Source organism: Esox lucius, chromosome 5, assembly GCF_011004845.1.
Source record: "Esox lucius isolate fEsoLuc1 chromosome 5, fEsoLuc1.pri, whole genome shotgun sequence".
Taxonomy (NCBI): domain Eukaryota; kingdom Metazoa; phylum Chordata; class Actinopteri; order Esociformes; family Esocidae; genus Esox; species Esox lucius.
The window spans coordinates 1,457,879-1,473,492 of NC_047573.1; the positions used below are offsets into that span (position 1 = coordinate 1,457,879).

General features: G+C 47.1%; 1 protein-coding gene across 8 annotated transcripts in view; it reads left to right on the top strand.

Annotated features, from left to right (window-relative positions):
* heatr5b (HEAT repeat containing 5B) overlaps nucleotides 1-15,614 on the top strand; it is a 33,144-nt gene that overhangs the window by 5,528 nt on the left and 12,002 nt on the right. For 3 of the 8 annotated variants that reach the window (XM_034292526.1, XM_034292531.1, XM_034292527.1), the window contains exons 10-26: nucleotides 265-297; nucleotides 1,484-1,639; nucleotides 2,835-3,085; nucleotides 3,999-4,110; nucleotides 4,679-4,831; nucleotides 5,120-5,219; nucleotides 5,818-5,927; nucleotides 6,016-6,179; nucleotides 6,347-6,522; nucleotides 7,138-7,243; nucleotides 7,343-7,533; nucleotides 9,491-9,650; nucleotides 10,014-10,203; nucleotides 11,184-11,353; nucleotides 11,927-12,092; nucleotides 13,538-13,723; nucleotides 14,397-14,660. In XM_034292526.1, coding sequence (XP_034148417.1) covers nucleotides 265-297; nucleotides 1,484-1,639; nucleotides 2,835-3,085; nucleotides 3,999-4,110; nucleotides 4,679-4,831; nucleotides 5,120-5,219; nucleotides 5,818-5,927; nucleotides 6,016-6,179; nucleotides 6,347-6,522; nucleotides 7,138-7,243; nucleotides 7,343-7,533; nucleotides 9,491-9,650; nucleotides 10,014-10,203; nucleotides 11,184-11,353; nucleotides 11,927-12,092; nucleotides 13,538-13,723; nucleotides 14,397-14,660 — 2,688 coding nt within the window. The remainder of the gene's footprint in view (nucleotides 1-264; nucleotides 298-1,483; nucleotides 1,640-2,834; nucleotides 3,086-3,998; nucleotides 4,111-4,678; nucleotides 4,832-5,119; nucleotides 5,220-5,817; nucleotides 5,928-6,015; nucleotides 6,180-6,346; nucleotides 6,523-7,137; nucleotides 7,244-7,342; nucleotides 7,534-9,490; nucleotides 9,651-10,013; nucleotides 10,204-11,183; nucleotides 11,354-11,926; nucleotides 12,093-13,537; nucleotides 13,724-14,396; nucleotides 14,661-15,614) is intronic. The other 5 variants (XM_034292529.1, XM_034292532.1, XM_034292528.1 and 2 more) reach the window with 4 other exon arrangements.

A 15,614-nucleotide genomic window follows, 5' to 3' on the forward strand; every position in this document is an offset into this window, starting at 1 on the left:
GTTGTATCGCCCACTGACATTAGGGGGTCATGACTAAGTGAAGTGGAAGTTAGGATTTGACCACAAGCCACGTCTTTTTTAAATTTATTTTAATTTTGTAGTGGGTTTGCTGGTGTCGTGCTAGGCTTCGTGCTGGTGTTGTGCTGGGCTTCGTGCTCGCTCTGGCTTCCTCATGCTCAGCTCATCATACTTTTCTAACCCAGCCCTCTTCTCTGCATACTTACTCTGTCCGTTGTTCTGTTTCTCTTCTTTCTCTCATCTCAGCTCTTTCTTCTGCCCGGAGGCACAGTTCTGCTGGTATTTCCCTTTTCCTGCATCACACTCACCTTCATGGGCTCCTAATGGCATCCTGTTGTCTACATAGTGCACTTCTCCCTCCTACAGTAGTGCATCAGATAGGGAATAGGGGCTGTTTGGGAGGGACCCTGTTTCCCCAGCTGAGACTAACATCTGACCACTCTAGAAACATCCAGCCATATAAATGCCACTTAATCATCCCAAGCTTTCTATTGGCTGATTGATCCCCGGCTTTCTATTGGCTGATTTAGTCCCTCTCCTTCCTCCTACAATGTGCCCATAGAGGAGGTGAAGCTACTACAGACTGGTCAACCAAGCCAAACTAAACATGCTGCTGAGGAAGATGGCTGAAGATGCCTATTTAAAAAATAACCTGGAAAAGCTTTGCTTGAAAATTAACCTGCTGACTCGCACACTCACTCAGCAAGCCTTTCCGTGTCCTGCAGGACATTTTACTAAATCAACTATTTTCTTTGATGTAAAAGCCCAACCTCATTTTTCATTTGTTTAATTGGCAATATCTCCCATCCCCTTTCACGCCTGTAGGGGCTGTCTTAGAGCTACCCACCCCTTCCATCCTCACACACCTCCTAGTCTGTCAGATAGTTTTCACAATCATTCCTACCAAATAACATCTGCAGTTGCTTACTCTGTGATTCCCTCTGAAACCTCCTGTATAAATCATCTATATCCCGTATGGTGAGACTCTGGGATCCAGCTGCTACCTTTGGGGTCTGCTCTTAGTTCAGACTGTTAAATAGAAACTCTTTCTACCAAGCTATGAGGGTTTTAATTCATCACTGAATTAATTTCCTGTGTGATTGTATGGCAACTCTACTGAAAAACGGAGTATAAAAACGATCATTTTGAACGCATACACTTCCTCAATCCGGAGGTCCTGCCAATCTTTAGTTGTCAGAAACAAATATTCTATTTGATGCCATAAGGAACGTTTGTTCATTAGAAATGTTGGTGATGATGAACTCCCACAGCTGATGCTGATTTGATGATGCTCATGTTCTGTACTGTTAAAGCATGGTAACCTTGCATGTGTTAGTTAACATCAAGCCATTATACAACAGGTCTTTTGCAAAATGTGTTCAAAACCACTTTCGCCCCCCTCCACCTCCTGACACACCCACTCCCATCACCCCTCTCGTTCCCTCTCCACCTCCTCAACCCCCAGAGGCAGTTGTGAATGATACCAGCGGTGAGAACAAAGCGGGGACGGCTGATGTCTCAGCCACTCAGCATGTGATGGTCTGTGCCCTGAAAGAGTTGGGCAGCCTGGTTCAGAGCCTCAGTGCTACAGCTTCACCCCTCATACAGGAGCCGTCCATTGGTGAGACACTCATACAGGAGCCCTCTATTTGGATGACACTCATAGTGTATGTATGTTATGTAGTTATATCTATTGCCTCTTCAGGCCTGCTGGAGACATTGTCTTCTGTAATATAATGTTATATCTATTGCCTCTTCAGGCCTGTTGGAGAAGGTCTCGTAGTATGTTATATCTCTTTCCTCGTCAGGCCTGTTAGAGACGGTCTCCTCTGTAATAATATGTTATATGGTTATATCTCTTTCCTCGTCAGGCCTGTTAGAGACGGTCTCCTCTGTAATAATATGTTATATGGTTATATCTCTTTCCTCGTCAGGCCTGTTAGAGACGGTCTCCTCTGTAATAATATGTTATATGGTTATATCTCTTTCCTCGTCAGGCCTGTTAGAGACGGTCTCCTCTGTAATAATATGTTATATGGTTATATCTCTTTCCTCGTCAGGCCTGTTAGAGAGGGTCTCCTCTGTAATAATATGTTATATGGTTATATCTCTTTCCTCGTCAGGCCTGTTAGAGAGGGTCTCCTCTGTAATAATATGTTATATGGTTATATCTCTTTCCTCGTCAGGCCTGTTAGAGACGGTCTCCTCTGTAATAATATGTTATATGGTTATATCTCTTTCCTCGTCAGGCCTGTTAGAGAGGGTCTCCTCTGTAATAATATGTTATATGGTTATATCTCTTTCCTCGTCAGGCCTGTTAGAAAGGGTCTCCTCTGTAATAATATGTTATATGGTTATATCTCTTTCCTCGTCAGGCCTGTTAGAGACGGTCTCCTCTGTAATAATATGTTATATGGTTATATCTCTTTCCTCGTCAGGCCTGTTAGAGACGGTCTCCTCTGTAATAATATGTTATATGGTTATATCTCTTTCCTCGTCAGGCCTGTTAGAGAGGGTCTCCTCTGTAATAATATGTTATATGGTTATATCTCTTTCCTCGTCAGGCCTGTTAGAAAGGGTCTCCTCTGTAATAATATGTTATATGGTTATATCTCTTTCCTCGTCAGGCCTGTTAGAGACGGTCTCCTCTGTAATAATATGTTATATGGTTATATCTCTTTCCTCGTCAGGCCTGTTAGAGACGGTCTCCTCTATAATAATATGTTATATGGTTATATCTCTTTCCTCGTCAGGCCTGTTAGAGAGGGTCTCCTCTGTAATAATATGTTATATGGTTATATCTCTTTCCTCGTCAGGCCTGTTAGAGACGGTCTCCTCTGTGCTGCTCCACCCCAGCATGGCAGCCCGTCTGGCGGCAGCCTGGTGTTTACGCTGCGTTGCCGTGGCACTGCCCTATCAGCTGACTCCGCTGCTGGAGCGCTGTGCAGAGCGCATTAACAACCTGAAGAGCAGTCCAGAGGCAGTCAGTGGGTACAGCTTTGCCATGGCTGCTCTGCTGGGGGGCGTCCACCAGTGCCCCCTGGGGGTACCCCAGTCCAAGGGAAAGGTGTGTTCTGTTCTGCATGTCCTATTTCACTGCCTTGACGATGGATGGACATGGTGGTGATGACACAGTAACGTGTTTAGTAAGACAGTAACATCTATGTCTCTATTCTAGCTGGTAGTAAGACAGTAACATCTATGTCTCTATTCTAGCTGGTAGTAAGACCGTAACATCTATGTCTCTATTCTAGCTGGTAGTAAGACAGTAACATCTATGTCTCTATTCTAGCTGGTAGTAAGACAGTAACATCTATGTCTCTATATCTAGCTGGTAGTAAGACAGTAATATTTGTTTCTCTTTGTCTCGCTGGTTGTGAGGCAGTAATATCTATGTCTCTATAGCTGGTTGTGAGACAGTAATATTTGTGTCTCTATGTATAGCTGGTTGTGAGGCCGTAATATGTGTCTCTTTGTCTCGCTGGTTGTGAGGCAGTAATATCTATGTTTCGCTGGTTGTGAGACTGTAATATCTGGGTCTCTATGTCTTGCTGGTTGTCAGACAGTAATATCTGGGTCTCTATGTCTTGCTGGTTGTCAGACAGTAATATCTGGGTTTCTATGTCTTGCTAGTTGTCAGACAGTAATATCTGGGTCTCTATGTCTTGCTGGTTGTCAGACAGTAATATCTGGGTCTCTATGTCTTGCTGGTTGTCAGACAGTAATATCTGGGTCTCTATGTCTTGCTGGTTGTCAGACAGTAATATCTGGGTCTCTATGTCTTGCTGGTTGTCAGACAGTAATATCTGGGTCTCTATGTCTTGCTGGTTGTCAGACAGTAATATCTGGGTCTCTATGTCTTGCTGGTTGTCAGACAGTAATATCTGGGTTTCTATGTCTAGCTGGTTGTCAGACAGTAATATCTGGGTCTCTATGTCTAGCTGGTTGTCAGACAGTAATATCTGGGTCTCTATGTCTAGCTGGTTGTGAGTATCGCCGAGGACCTGCTTCGTACTGCAGCCCAGAACAGCCGTCTGTCTCTACAAAGAACTCAGGCAGGGTGGCTTCTGCTGGGGGCTCTGATGACCTTGGGTGAGTTAGGCTCCTACCTCTAACCCCTTAGAGGTGGGGTGGGGGGGGGGTGGGGGGGTGACCAGAAACTTACTGCTACTGGTGCCTCCACCACCACCACATCCGCTATAGTAACATCTCCTCCTGTTATTACTCTGTGTTTTACATTTAAAACATTTACATATAACTAGTTTTACATTTTAGGAGGACATGAGGTCCTGGTCCACACCTGCGGAGTACCTGGTTTGGGGGGCCCGTTGCTGTCCCTGTCCTTGTCCACCTGGTCATACTTTTGACCAAGTCTAAAATCAAATAGACTCTGGAAATGTATAAATTATTCTAATTGGACTCTTAATATCTCACCCGGCACAGCCAGAAGAGGACTGGTCACCCCTCTGAGCCTGGGTCCTCTCTAGGTTTCTTCCTAAAATTCGGCCTTCTTAGGGAGTTTTTCCTATCCACTGAAATCCAACACTACTGTTGTTTGCTCCTTGGGGTTTAAGGCCGGGGGTGTCTGTAAAGCACTTTGTGACAACTGCTGTTGTAAAAAGGGCTTTATAAATACATTTGATTGATTGATTGTGTCCAGGACCCTCTCTGGTCCGCTACCACCTGCCCAAGATGCTGCTGCTGTGGAGGAACGTGTTCCCGCGCTCCCAGAAGGAGATGGAGGCAGAGAAGGCTAGGGGTGACAGCTTCACCTGGCAGGTCACCCTGGAGGGCCGTGCTGGAGCCCTGTGTGGTGAGTGGAGATGGACAGACTGACTGACTGACTGGCTGGCTGGTTGACTGACTGGCTGGTTGGCTGGCTGACTGACTGGTTGGCTGACTGACTGACTGGTTGGCTGGCTGACTGACTGGTTGGCTGGCTGACTGACTGGTTGGCTGACTGACTGGTTGAATGACTGACTGGCTGGTTGGCTGGTTGACTGGCTGGTTGGCTGGCTGGCTGACTGGTTGGCTGGCTGGCTAGCTGAATGACTGAATGTCTGACATTGTCATGTGGCGGTGTGTGTTGTCTTTTCTCCAGCCATGCGTAGCTTCGTGGCCCACTGTCCTGAACTGCTGACAGAGGACGTAATCCGCAGACTGATGACGCCTATAGAATGTGCCATGACCATGATGTCCCAGTGAGTATGACCATGATGTCCCAGTGAGTATGACCATGATGTCCCAGTGAGTATGACCGGTTGGTTAAGCGTTGTGTCATGACCATGATGTCCCAGTGAGTATGACCGGTTGGTTAAGCGTTGTGTCATGACCATGATGTCCCAGTGAGTATGACCATGATGTCCCAGTGAGTATGACCGGTTGGTTAAGCGTTGTGTCATGACCATGATGTCCCAGTGAGTATGACCATGATGTCCCAGTGAGTATGACCGGTTGGTTAAGCGTTGTGTCATGACCATGATGTCCCAGTGAGTATGACCATGATGTCCCAGTGAGTATGACCGGTTGGTTAAGCGTTGTGTCATGACCATGATGTCCCAGTGAGTATGACCATGATGTCCCAGTGAGTATGACCGGTTGGTTGACCAGTGTGTCATGACTGTGACGTTCCAGTGAGTATGACCGGTTGTTTGACTAGTGTGTCATGACCGTGACGTTCCAGTGAGTATGACCGGTTGTTTGACTAGTGTGTCATGACCGTGACGTTTCAGTGAATATGTCCGGTTGGATGACCGGCTCTCCTGACCTCATGGTTGTTGTCTGATGTGTTCTCCTCAGTGTCCCCTCGATCATCAAGGTTCATGGTTCCCACCTGAAGGCCAGTGCTGCAATGGTCCGACTACGCCTGTACGACATCCTGGCCTTGTTACCTCCCAAGACATACGAAGGTGAACTCCCCCAGTGACCCGGATGGGCCCTACTTTCTGGACCTCGACTGGGGAACTGCTCTATAATCTCGTTCTGTCTTTTCTGTAGGTAGTTTCAATGCCCTGCTGAGGGAGCTGGTAACGGAGTTCACTCTGACAGACAACTCCGCCAACACCACCACCTCGCTGCTACGCTCCCTCTGTCACTATGACGACAGTGTTCTCATGGGCTCCTGGCTGCAGGAGACGGACCATAAGTCCATTGAGGACCAGGTACGCGCCCCCATGGAAACGGATAACATTAAATACTTGAAAAATAACTGAAAGAAACGTGTAGCATTGTCATTGTTGTAATGCATGGTGCTAGTGCTATTTATATACTATTGTTTCCATCCATCCACAAATGCTGTCGTCGTTGTTGTTGTTGTTTGTCGTCCTAGTTGCAGCCCAACAGTGCTTCCGGCAGCGGGGCTTTAGAACACGACCCCTCCTCCATCTACCTGAGAGTACCTGTGGGCGAGGCCATGCCTGGACCCCTCCCCCTCGGCGTGTCCGTCATTGATGCCTCCGTGGCTCTGTTCGGAGTGGTGTTCCCTCACGTGTCCTTTAAACACAGGTGAGTTTACCTGATGACCCCTAACCCAAACACCACTCTTTACCCTGACCCTTATGTATCCTTCAAATCCCAACCATGACCTCTAACCAGAAACCAGAACTCTGGGGGTACAGGAAGGGCTGGGGCAACACTGCCTTGGATAGTGGATAGATAATGTTAGTAATGGAATGAATCCCTCATGACACAGTGATAATGTTAGTAATGGAATGAATCCCTCATGACACAGTGATAATGTTAGTAATGGTATGAATCCCTCATGACACAGTGATAATGTTATTAATGGTGTGAATCCCTCATGACTCTGGGATAATGTTTGTAATGGTATGAATCCCTCATGACACTCTGTGATAATGATAGTAATGGTGTGAATCCCTCATGACACTCATTGATAATGTTAGTAATGGTGTGAATCCCTCATGACTCTCTGTGATAATGATAGTAATGGTGTGAATCCCTCATGACACTCATTGATAATGTTAGTAATGGTGTGAATCCCTCATGACTCTGTGATAATGATAGTAATGGTGTGTATCCCTCATGACTCTGTGATAATGATAGTAATGGTGTGAATCCCTCATGACTCTGTGATAATGATAGATTAATTAATCCTGTCAGACTACAGATGCTGGACCACTTTGCCGAGTGTATCAAACAGGCCAAGGGAGTCAGACAGCAGGCTGTCCAGCTCAACATCTTCACAGCTGTACTGAGCGCGCTCAAGGTGAGATCAACCCTGACCACGTAAGACCTTATGTTTGGCTGGAGTGGCTTCATATAACACGTCTTTCTAAATGATTCTGTCACTCCTCTCCTCCTGAAGGGTCTGGCGGAGAACAAGTCCACTCTGGGTCCTGAAGAGGTGCGTAAGTCTGCCCTGGCCCTGGTGATGGGGGCGCTGGACAACCCCAACCCCATCCTCCGCTGTGCTGCTGGCGAGGCCCTGGGGCGGATGGCTCAGGTGGTGGGAGAGGCCACCTTCATCGCACGCATGGCCCAGTACAGCTTCGACAAGTATGCCCACGCAGCACTCCTGACAGCTCTAGATGAAGTCCGCCCTCTGACAGCTCTTTACACAAAGTCCGCCCTCTGACAGCTCTTTACACAAAGTCCGCCCTCTGACAGCTCTTTACACAAAGTCAGCCCTCTGACAGCTCTTTACACAAAGTCAGCCCTCTGACAGCTCTTTACACAAAGTCAGCCCTCTGACAGCTCTTTACACAAAGTCAGCCCTCTGACAGCTCTTTACACAAAGTCAGCCCTCTGACAGCTCTTTACACAAAGTCAGCCCTCTGACAGCTCTTTACACAAAGTCAGCCCTCTGACAGCTCTTTACACAAAGTCAGCCCTCTGACAGCTCTTTACACAAAGTCAGCCCTCTGACAGCTCTTTACACAAAGTCAGCCCTCTGACAGCTCTTTACACAAAGTCAGCCCTCTGACAGCTCTTTACACAAAGTCAGCCCTCTGACAGCTCTTTACACAAAGTCAGCCCTCTGACAGCTCTTTACACAAAGTCAGCCCTCTGACAGCTCTTTACACAAAGTCAGCCCTCTGACAGCTCTTTACACAAAGTCAGCCCTCTGACAGCTCTTTAAACAAAGTCAGCACTCTGACAGCTCTTTACACAAAGTCAGCCCTCTGACAGCTCTTTACACAAAGTCAGCCCTCTGACAGCTCTTTACACAAAGTCAGCACTCTGACAGCTCTTTGCACAGTTGTGTAAAGAGCTGGACTACTTTACACAAAAACAGGCATTTCACACACACACACACACACACACACACTCTCTCACTCTCTCTCTCTTATATTCTTCTCTTCCTCTGTCCCCCTTTAGTCCTTTCAGACTCAGTTTCTGAAGCTTTTTTACAGCAGATGTGTTCATTAAGTAGTGTCAAATTCTGTACACTTTTCATCCATAATCAAAAACCGAAAGTAAAGGGAGAACCTTCTTTAGTCCAAGAAATTGATCTTCCATAGGTCTTACATGTTTTCCAATAATTATGAAGTTAACAGTCTTTTATACCAGAACATAGGAGGCAGGCAGTGGTTATAGCCAACCATTACACAGTCTATTATCCTCCAATTGGAAAGGTGTACCTAATGCCCTTGTATGGTAGTGGGATGCATGATTAATTGAATTATTGAAATTGCGATATTGACGTGCAACACGATTTTCAGCTCCAAAAAAAAGGTGAATGAGATGCGCTTCATGCGAGGCAATGGGCGAACATCGTACATCCATCATGGTTTTTCTTGCGGGTGCTGTAGGTTTTTTGTAGATTATTTAAATCGGTGGACTAATTTTGTTTAAATGCTTGATAGATTTGCAGTGTTAGTTTGAGGTAATACTGCAACTACTAGCGAAGTCGTCTGCTACAAGCTAGCGAGTGGATATTGTCCCACACACAATAGCGTGGTTATTATATGTTTCGGCCTTAATGTCGGTGCCCACAAATATGACTTATTTAGGAGAAGATATACCTTGTGTTGAGAAGTTCTGCCTAACTAGCAATGGCAACAGCACAAACATAGTAATTCCATTACAGTAAATGAGTAGTTCATTGGTTGGACACAGGCTGCACCGTCAAATTCACAGTTTGGTAAAATGTTTCAAAAACACAAGATTAAGTTGATTTTATTACGTTTAGTAGCACACTATGTAGGCTAAGATCTCTATTTTTAAGTGAGATTATTTACACTGTTTATACCCATGTTTGAATATTGCGAATCTACCGTAATTCCAATATTTGTCCAAGAAATCCCAATTCAATATCTTATCCAAACTGTACAGCCCTTGTATGGTATGTTCCAACCTCCCCTGTGGTCCATGGGTCTGTTCAAGGAGTCCTAATCTATGACAGTCACAACCACAGGTCCTATCAGGGTGTGTGGACCGGGTTCTCATGCCTGGGATCTCTCAGTAGTCTGAGTGTTTTATCCAGGTTCCAATGCCCCTCCTCTTCCTCCAGACTGAAGTCCGCTCGTGACGTGGTCTCCAGGACAGGCCACTCCCTGGCCCTGGGCTGTCTGCATCGATACGTCGGGGGGATTGGCTCAGGGCAGCACCTCAAGACCAGTGTCAGCATCCTATTGGCCCTTGCACAGGATGGAACCTCCCACGAGGTGCAGGTGAGTGGTGGGGGGGTTAATGTGGGCCCTTTAGCTCCTTCAAGGATTTAAAATCTTAAGCCAATACAAAGTGCATCCTTCTGTGAAATGGATGAAGTATTGGTATTAGGCCAGACACATGGCATCATATATTCGTAGTGCATTGTGCTAACGTCCCCACAGAGATGTGGTTGTTCGTCTCCATAGAGATGTGGTTGTTCGTCTCCATAGAGATGTGGTTGTTCGTCTCCATAGAGATGTGGTTGTTCGTCTCCATAGAGACGTGGTTGTTCGTCTCCATAGAGACGTGGTTGTTCGTCTCCATAGAGACGTGATTGTTTGAAACGGCTTGTGGGCCTGGTATCCTTGTTCTTGTCTCCTCAGACGTGGGCGCTCCATTCACTGGCCTTGATCGTGGACTCCAGTGGTCCCATGTATCGAGGCTACGTTGAACCCACTCTGTCTCTGGTGCTGACCCTGCTGCTGACCGTGCCCCCGTCACACACCGAGGTTCACCAGTGTCTGGGACGATGCCTAGGGGCCCTGATCACCACCGTGGGGCCCGAGCTGCAGGGTAATGCTCCACACCCTCAGGGGCCTTTATCAGCAAAAGGAAAGACAGGGAGAATCTCCCTAAAACGGTCCTCCAGAGAGGGGTGGTTCTCCAACCTCTCCTGGGGGACCCACGCCTTGTATAAGATGTATTCCAGAGGTAGCACACCTGAATCAACATGTTTACTAATTATCAAGCCCTTTTGCACTTCAATTGAACTGGTTTAGAGCTCCAGTTACATTGTGAGATGTCTGGGGTCCCCAGGAGAGGTTTGAGGACCACTGCACTGGTGCACAGCAAGACAACCCTGTCTGACATCTGTTCCAATATATAACCCTGTCTGACATCTGTTCCAATATATAACCCTGTCTGACATCTGTTCCAATATACAACCCTGTCTGACATCTGTTCCAATATACAACCCTGTCTGACATCTGTTCCAATATACAACCCTGTCTGACATCTGTTCCAATATACAACCCTGTCTGACATCTGTTCCAATATACAACCCTGTCTGACATCTGTTCCAATATATAACCCTGTCTGACATCTGTTCCAATATACAACCCTGTCTGACATCTGTTCCAATATACAACCCTGTCTGACATCTGTTCCAATATACAACCCTGTCTGACATCTGTTCCAATATACAACCCTGTCTGACATCTGTTCCAATATACAACCCTGTCTGACATCTGTTCCAATATACAACCCTGTCTGACATCTGTTCCAATATACAACCCTGTCTGACATCTGTTCCAGTGACTTCACTGTCAGTATGTCTTGATACAACCCTGGTTTCCAGTGACTTCACTGTCAGTATGTCTTGATACAACCCTGGTTTCCAGTGACTTCACTGTTAGTATGTCATGAAACAACCCAGGTTTCCAGTGAGTTTACTCCAATTGTCGATCCGGTTCCAGAGAGGGACTGATGTTGAATCTGGTCTTGAATCCGTTTTTTCTGCTAATATGTGTCTGTCTTGTTCCTGCGGTTGACAGGTAACGGAGCGACCATCTCCACCATCCGTTCATCATGTCTGGTGGGCTGTGCCATCATGCAGGACCACAGTGATTCTCTGGTTCAGGCGGCAGCTATATCCTGCCTCCAACAGCTGCACATGTTCGCCCCACGGCATGTCAACCTATCCAGTCTGGTGCCCTGCCTCTGTGTAAGACCACCTGTCTGTCTGCCTCTGTGTAAGACCACCTGTCTGTCTGCCTCTGTGTAAGACCGTCTGTCTGTCTGCCTCTGTGTAAGGACACCTGTCTGTCTGCCTCTGTGTAAGGACACCTGTCTGTCCGTCTGTCTGCCTTTGTGTAAGGACACCTGTCTGTCCGTCTGTCTGCCTCTGTGTAAGGACACCTGTCTGTCCGTCTGTCTGCCTCTGTGTAAGGACACCTGTCTGTCCGTCTGTCTGCCTCTGTGTAAGGACACCTGTCTGTCCGCCATTCTGCCCGTGTGTCTGACCGTCTGTCTGCCCGTGTGTCTGACCGTCTGTCTGCCCGCGTGTCTGACCACCTATCTGACCGTCTGTCTGCCCGCGTGTCTGACCGTCTGTCTGCCCGCGTGTCTTTCCACGTGTCTGACCGTCTGTCTGCCCGCGTGTCTTTCCACGTGTCTGACCGTCTGTCTGCCCGCGTGTCTTTCCACGTGTCTGCCCGTCTGTCTGCCCGCGTGTCTGTGTTACTTTTTGCAGTGAGTCTGTGGCTCCTCTGGTAGGTAATGTGTGTTAACCTGGCAGGTCCACCTGTGCTCCTCCCACCTGCTACTGCGCCGGGCATCTGTGGCCTGTTTGAGACAGCTGGTCCAGAGGGAGGCGGCCGAGGTCTGTGAATACGCCATGAGCCTGGACTCCACCCACATCAGTATGTTGACCTCTAGTCCAGCAGCAGACTCCACCCACATCAGTATGTTGACCTCTAGTTGAGCAGCAGACTCCACCTACATCAGTATGTTGACCTTTAGTCGAGCAGCAGACTCCACCTACATCAGTATGTTGACCTTTAGTCGAGCAGCAGACTCCACCCACATCAGTATGTTAACCTCTAGTCGAGCAGCAGACTCCACCCACATCAGTATGTTGACCTCTAGTCGAGCAGCAGACTCCACCCACATCAGTATGTTGACCTCTAGTCGAGCAGCAGACTCCACCCACATCAGTATGTTAACCTCTAGTCGAGCAGCAGACTCCACCCTCATCAGTATGTTGACCTCTAGTCGAGCAGCAGACTCCACCTCCACAGGCACTGGCACTATGGAGGACGTATATTGCCGTTCCTGTTTTCCTCTACCAGCAGAAAATGTCATTAGCATCATTGCTAGCAAATACATGGTGCAGAGAGACAATCCCAGGTGCAGTCCCAAACTATATCCTTTTTGATCTCTTCCTCATTTTCTGCATGACATAATCATGGGGAGATTATTAAGGTTCTACTGAATGCAATACCCTTAGTTAATCTCCAAGGTCAGTTGGCAAAATGTACCTGCAATTCTGCCCCCCACTGATTCACAAAGGTGACAAAGATGTTTTTGACAATGTATTGCTGAGGTGTGACCAAATTCTCTCTCTCTCCCCCTTTATCTCTTCTCTCTCCTTTTCTCTCCTCTCTCCCCCTTCTGTCTCTCCTCTCTCCTACTTTATCTCTCCCCTCTCCCCCTTCTGTCTCTCCCCTCTCCCCCTTCTGTCTCTCCCCTCTCCCCCTTCTGTCTCTCCCCTCTCCCCCTTTATCTCTCCTCTCCCCCTTTATCTCTCCTCTCTCTCCTTTTCTCTCCTCTCTCCCCCTTCTGTCTCTCCTCTCTCCTCCTTTATCTCTCTCCACTCCCCCTTCTGTCTCTCCCCCTTCTGTCTCTCCTCTCTCCCCCTTTATCTCTCCCCCTTTATCTCTCCTCTCTCTCCCTTTCTCTCCCCTCTCCCCCTTTATCTCTCCTCTCTCCCCCTTTATCTCTCCTCTCTCCTTTTCTCTCCTCTCTCCCCCTTCTGTCTCTCCTCTCTCCTCTCTCCTCCTTTATCTCTCCCCACTCCCCCTTCTGTCTCTCCCCTTTCCCCCTTCTGTCTCTCCTCTCTCCCCCTTTATCTCTCCCCCTTTATCTCTCCCCCTTTATCTCTCCTCTCTCTCCCTTTCTCTCCTCTCTCCCCCTTTATCTCTCCCCTCTCCCCCTTTATCTCTCCTCTCTCTCCCTTTGTCTCTCCTCTCTCCCCCTTCTGTCTCTCCTCTCTCTCCCTTTATCCCTTCACTCTTTCTCCCTCTCATTCTCTTTCATTTGCTGTACTTTCCCTTCGCTCTTACATCTCTTTGTCTTCCTCACTCACTCTTCTAACTCTGTCATCTTCCGGTCTCTCTCTTCTCAACAGATCTCAACATAACAGAGACAGGTCTGGAGGGGGTTCTGTTTGGAATGCTGGACCGTGAAACGGACAGGAAGCTTTGCCATGACATCCACGACACGCTGGGTCACATGCTCTCCTCACTTGCCGTGGACAAGCTCTCTCATTGGTTGAAGCTCTGCAAGGATGTCTTGGCTGCAACCACAGGTCACAGTCTGTGAAAATTGTTTTAACCTTGGTGTTTGGTGACGGTGTTTGATATGAAACTGGACTTGAACTGTAATCAAATATCTCTGATATATAGCACAAACCTTTAAGACAGGCCTTAAGACACACCTCTGTCGGTTGGCCTACCCTTCCCTTTAATTAAATATACTGTATATTATTACATATTAATAAGTATTATAATTTTAATTTACTGAATTATCATTATAGTTTAATGTATATATTCTCTATATATTCTTTTTCATTTTTATCTGATAGATATTTTCTTTATTTAATATTTTCTTTTTCATGCTCTTTAAGGTAATTCCTCTATAATGAAAAGCTCTTTACAAATGGAATGAATTATTATTATTATTATAGATTAATGTAGATGTTATGCTCAGCTAAAGCACGGCTGGGTCATGCAATGTCAGCCCTACACGAACAGTTGTTTAGTCATTTATTGCTCCAGGGTTAATTTATACTTCATACCTTCCTGGCTGCTACAGTCACTAGCTATGGTTTTAGGGATTATTCCGAATAATTCTCTTTTTTATTATCTGATCAAAAGGAACTATTCTAAAATGGCTGTTGTCCTTGTCTTGACTTAGTATGTCTGCCTGTCTGTTGTAAAGCACATGATTCCCTGGGACACTGAAGTCCTTCTTCCATTCATGTTCAGAGGCTGGAGGAAGTGGGGCTGTTGTCCCTGTAGACCTCGGTAAAGAAGACGAGGACTCGGAGAAGCAGGATGAGATTGACGATGACATCATGTTTACGGCGCTGGGGGAGGATAACAACTCCAAGCCGTCGGTGGCGCCGCGGTGGGTGACGCGGGTGTTCGCTGCTGACTGTCTCTGTCGCATCATACTGCTGTGTGAGAACGCTGACAGGACGCACTTTGACCTGGCCGCAGCACGCCTGGCCAAGGCCAAGAACCCTAAAGGTACACAGACACACACACAGACACACACACAGACCCACAGACTCACACACACAGACCCACACACACAGACCCACACACAGACCCACACACACAGACCCACAGACACACACACACAGACACACAGACACACACACAGACCCACACACACAGACACACACACAGACCCACAGACCCACACACAGACCCACACACACAGACACACACACAGACCCACACACACAGACCCACACACACAGACCCACACACATAGACACACACACACAGACCCACACACACAGACCCACACACACAGACACACACACAGACACAGACACACACACACAGACACACACACACAGACACACACACAGACCCACAGACCCACACACAGACCCACACACACAGACACACACACTCGTTGTGAACTTTCTTTGGTATAAGTAGTCCACTGATTTTGCTGAATCAAAAGGCTGTAATGTCCTCTCCTGAGCGATTGGTCTCTGTTTGCCCGGCTGCCGTGTGTTAATACAAGACAGACTGTTCAGTTAGAAGAGTTGCTGATGGAGAAGAGGGTGGAGGAGGAGGATCGAATGATAATTTTTTCTGACAGAGCGATGAGGGTGGTGTTTATTGTTTATATAGTCTGCTGTCCCCAAAACAGAATCACTCCACAAAGTCAAAGTTGTGAGTCAGAGAGCTAGCACCCTGGAGCTACAGCAACAACCAATCAGGAATCACCCCCAGCCAATCACAGTTTTGTGGAATCTCTCCTAGCCTATCAAGAGTGGAATCATCTCAGAGCTCTAGCAACAGCCATTCCATATCTAACTAATAGCAATAGTTTAATTTGGTTACTTCCGGTGCATCTTTTAGGCTGTTGAATCATGATATCCATCATTTAATGAATACTTATTACAGGGTTAAGGGTGGATCATGTACTAGGGCACATGGTTAAGGGTGGATCATGTACTAGAC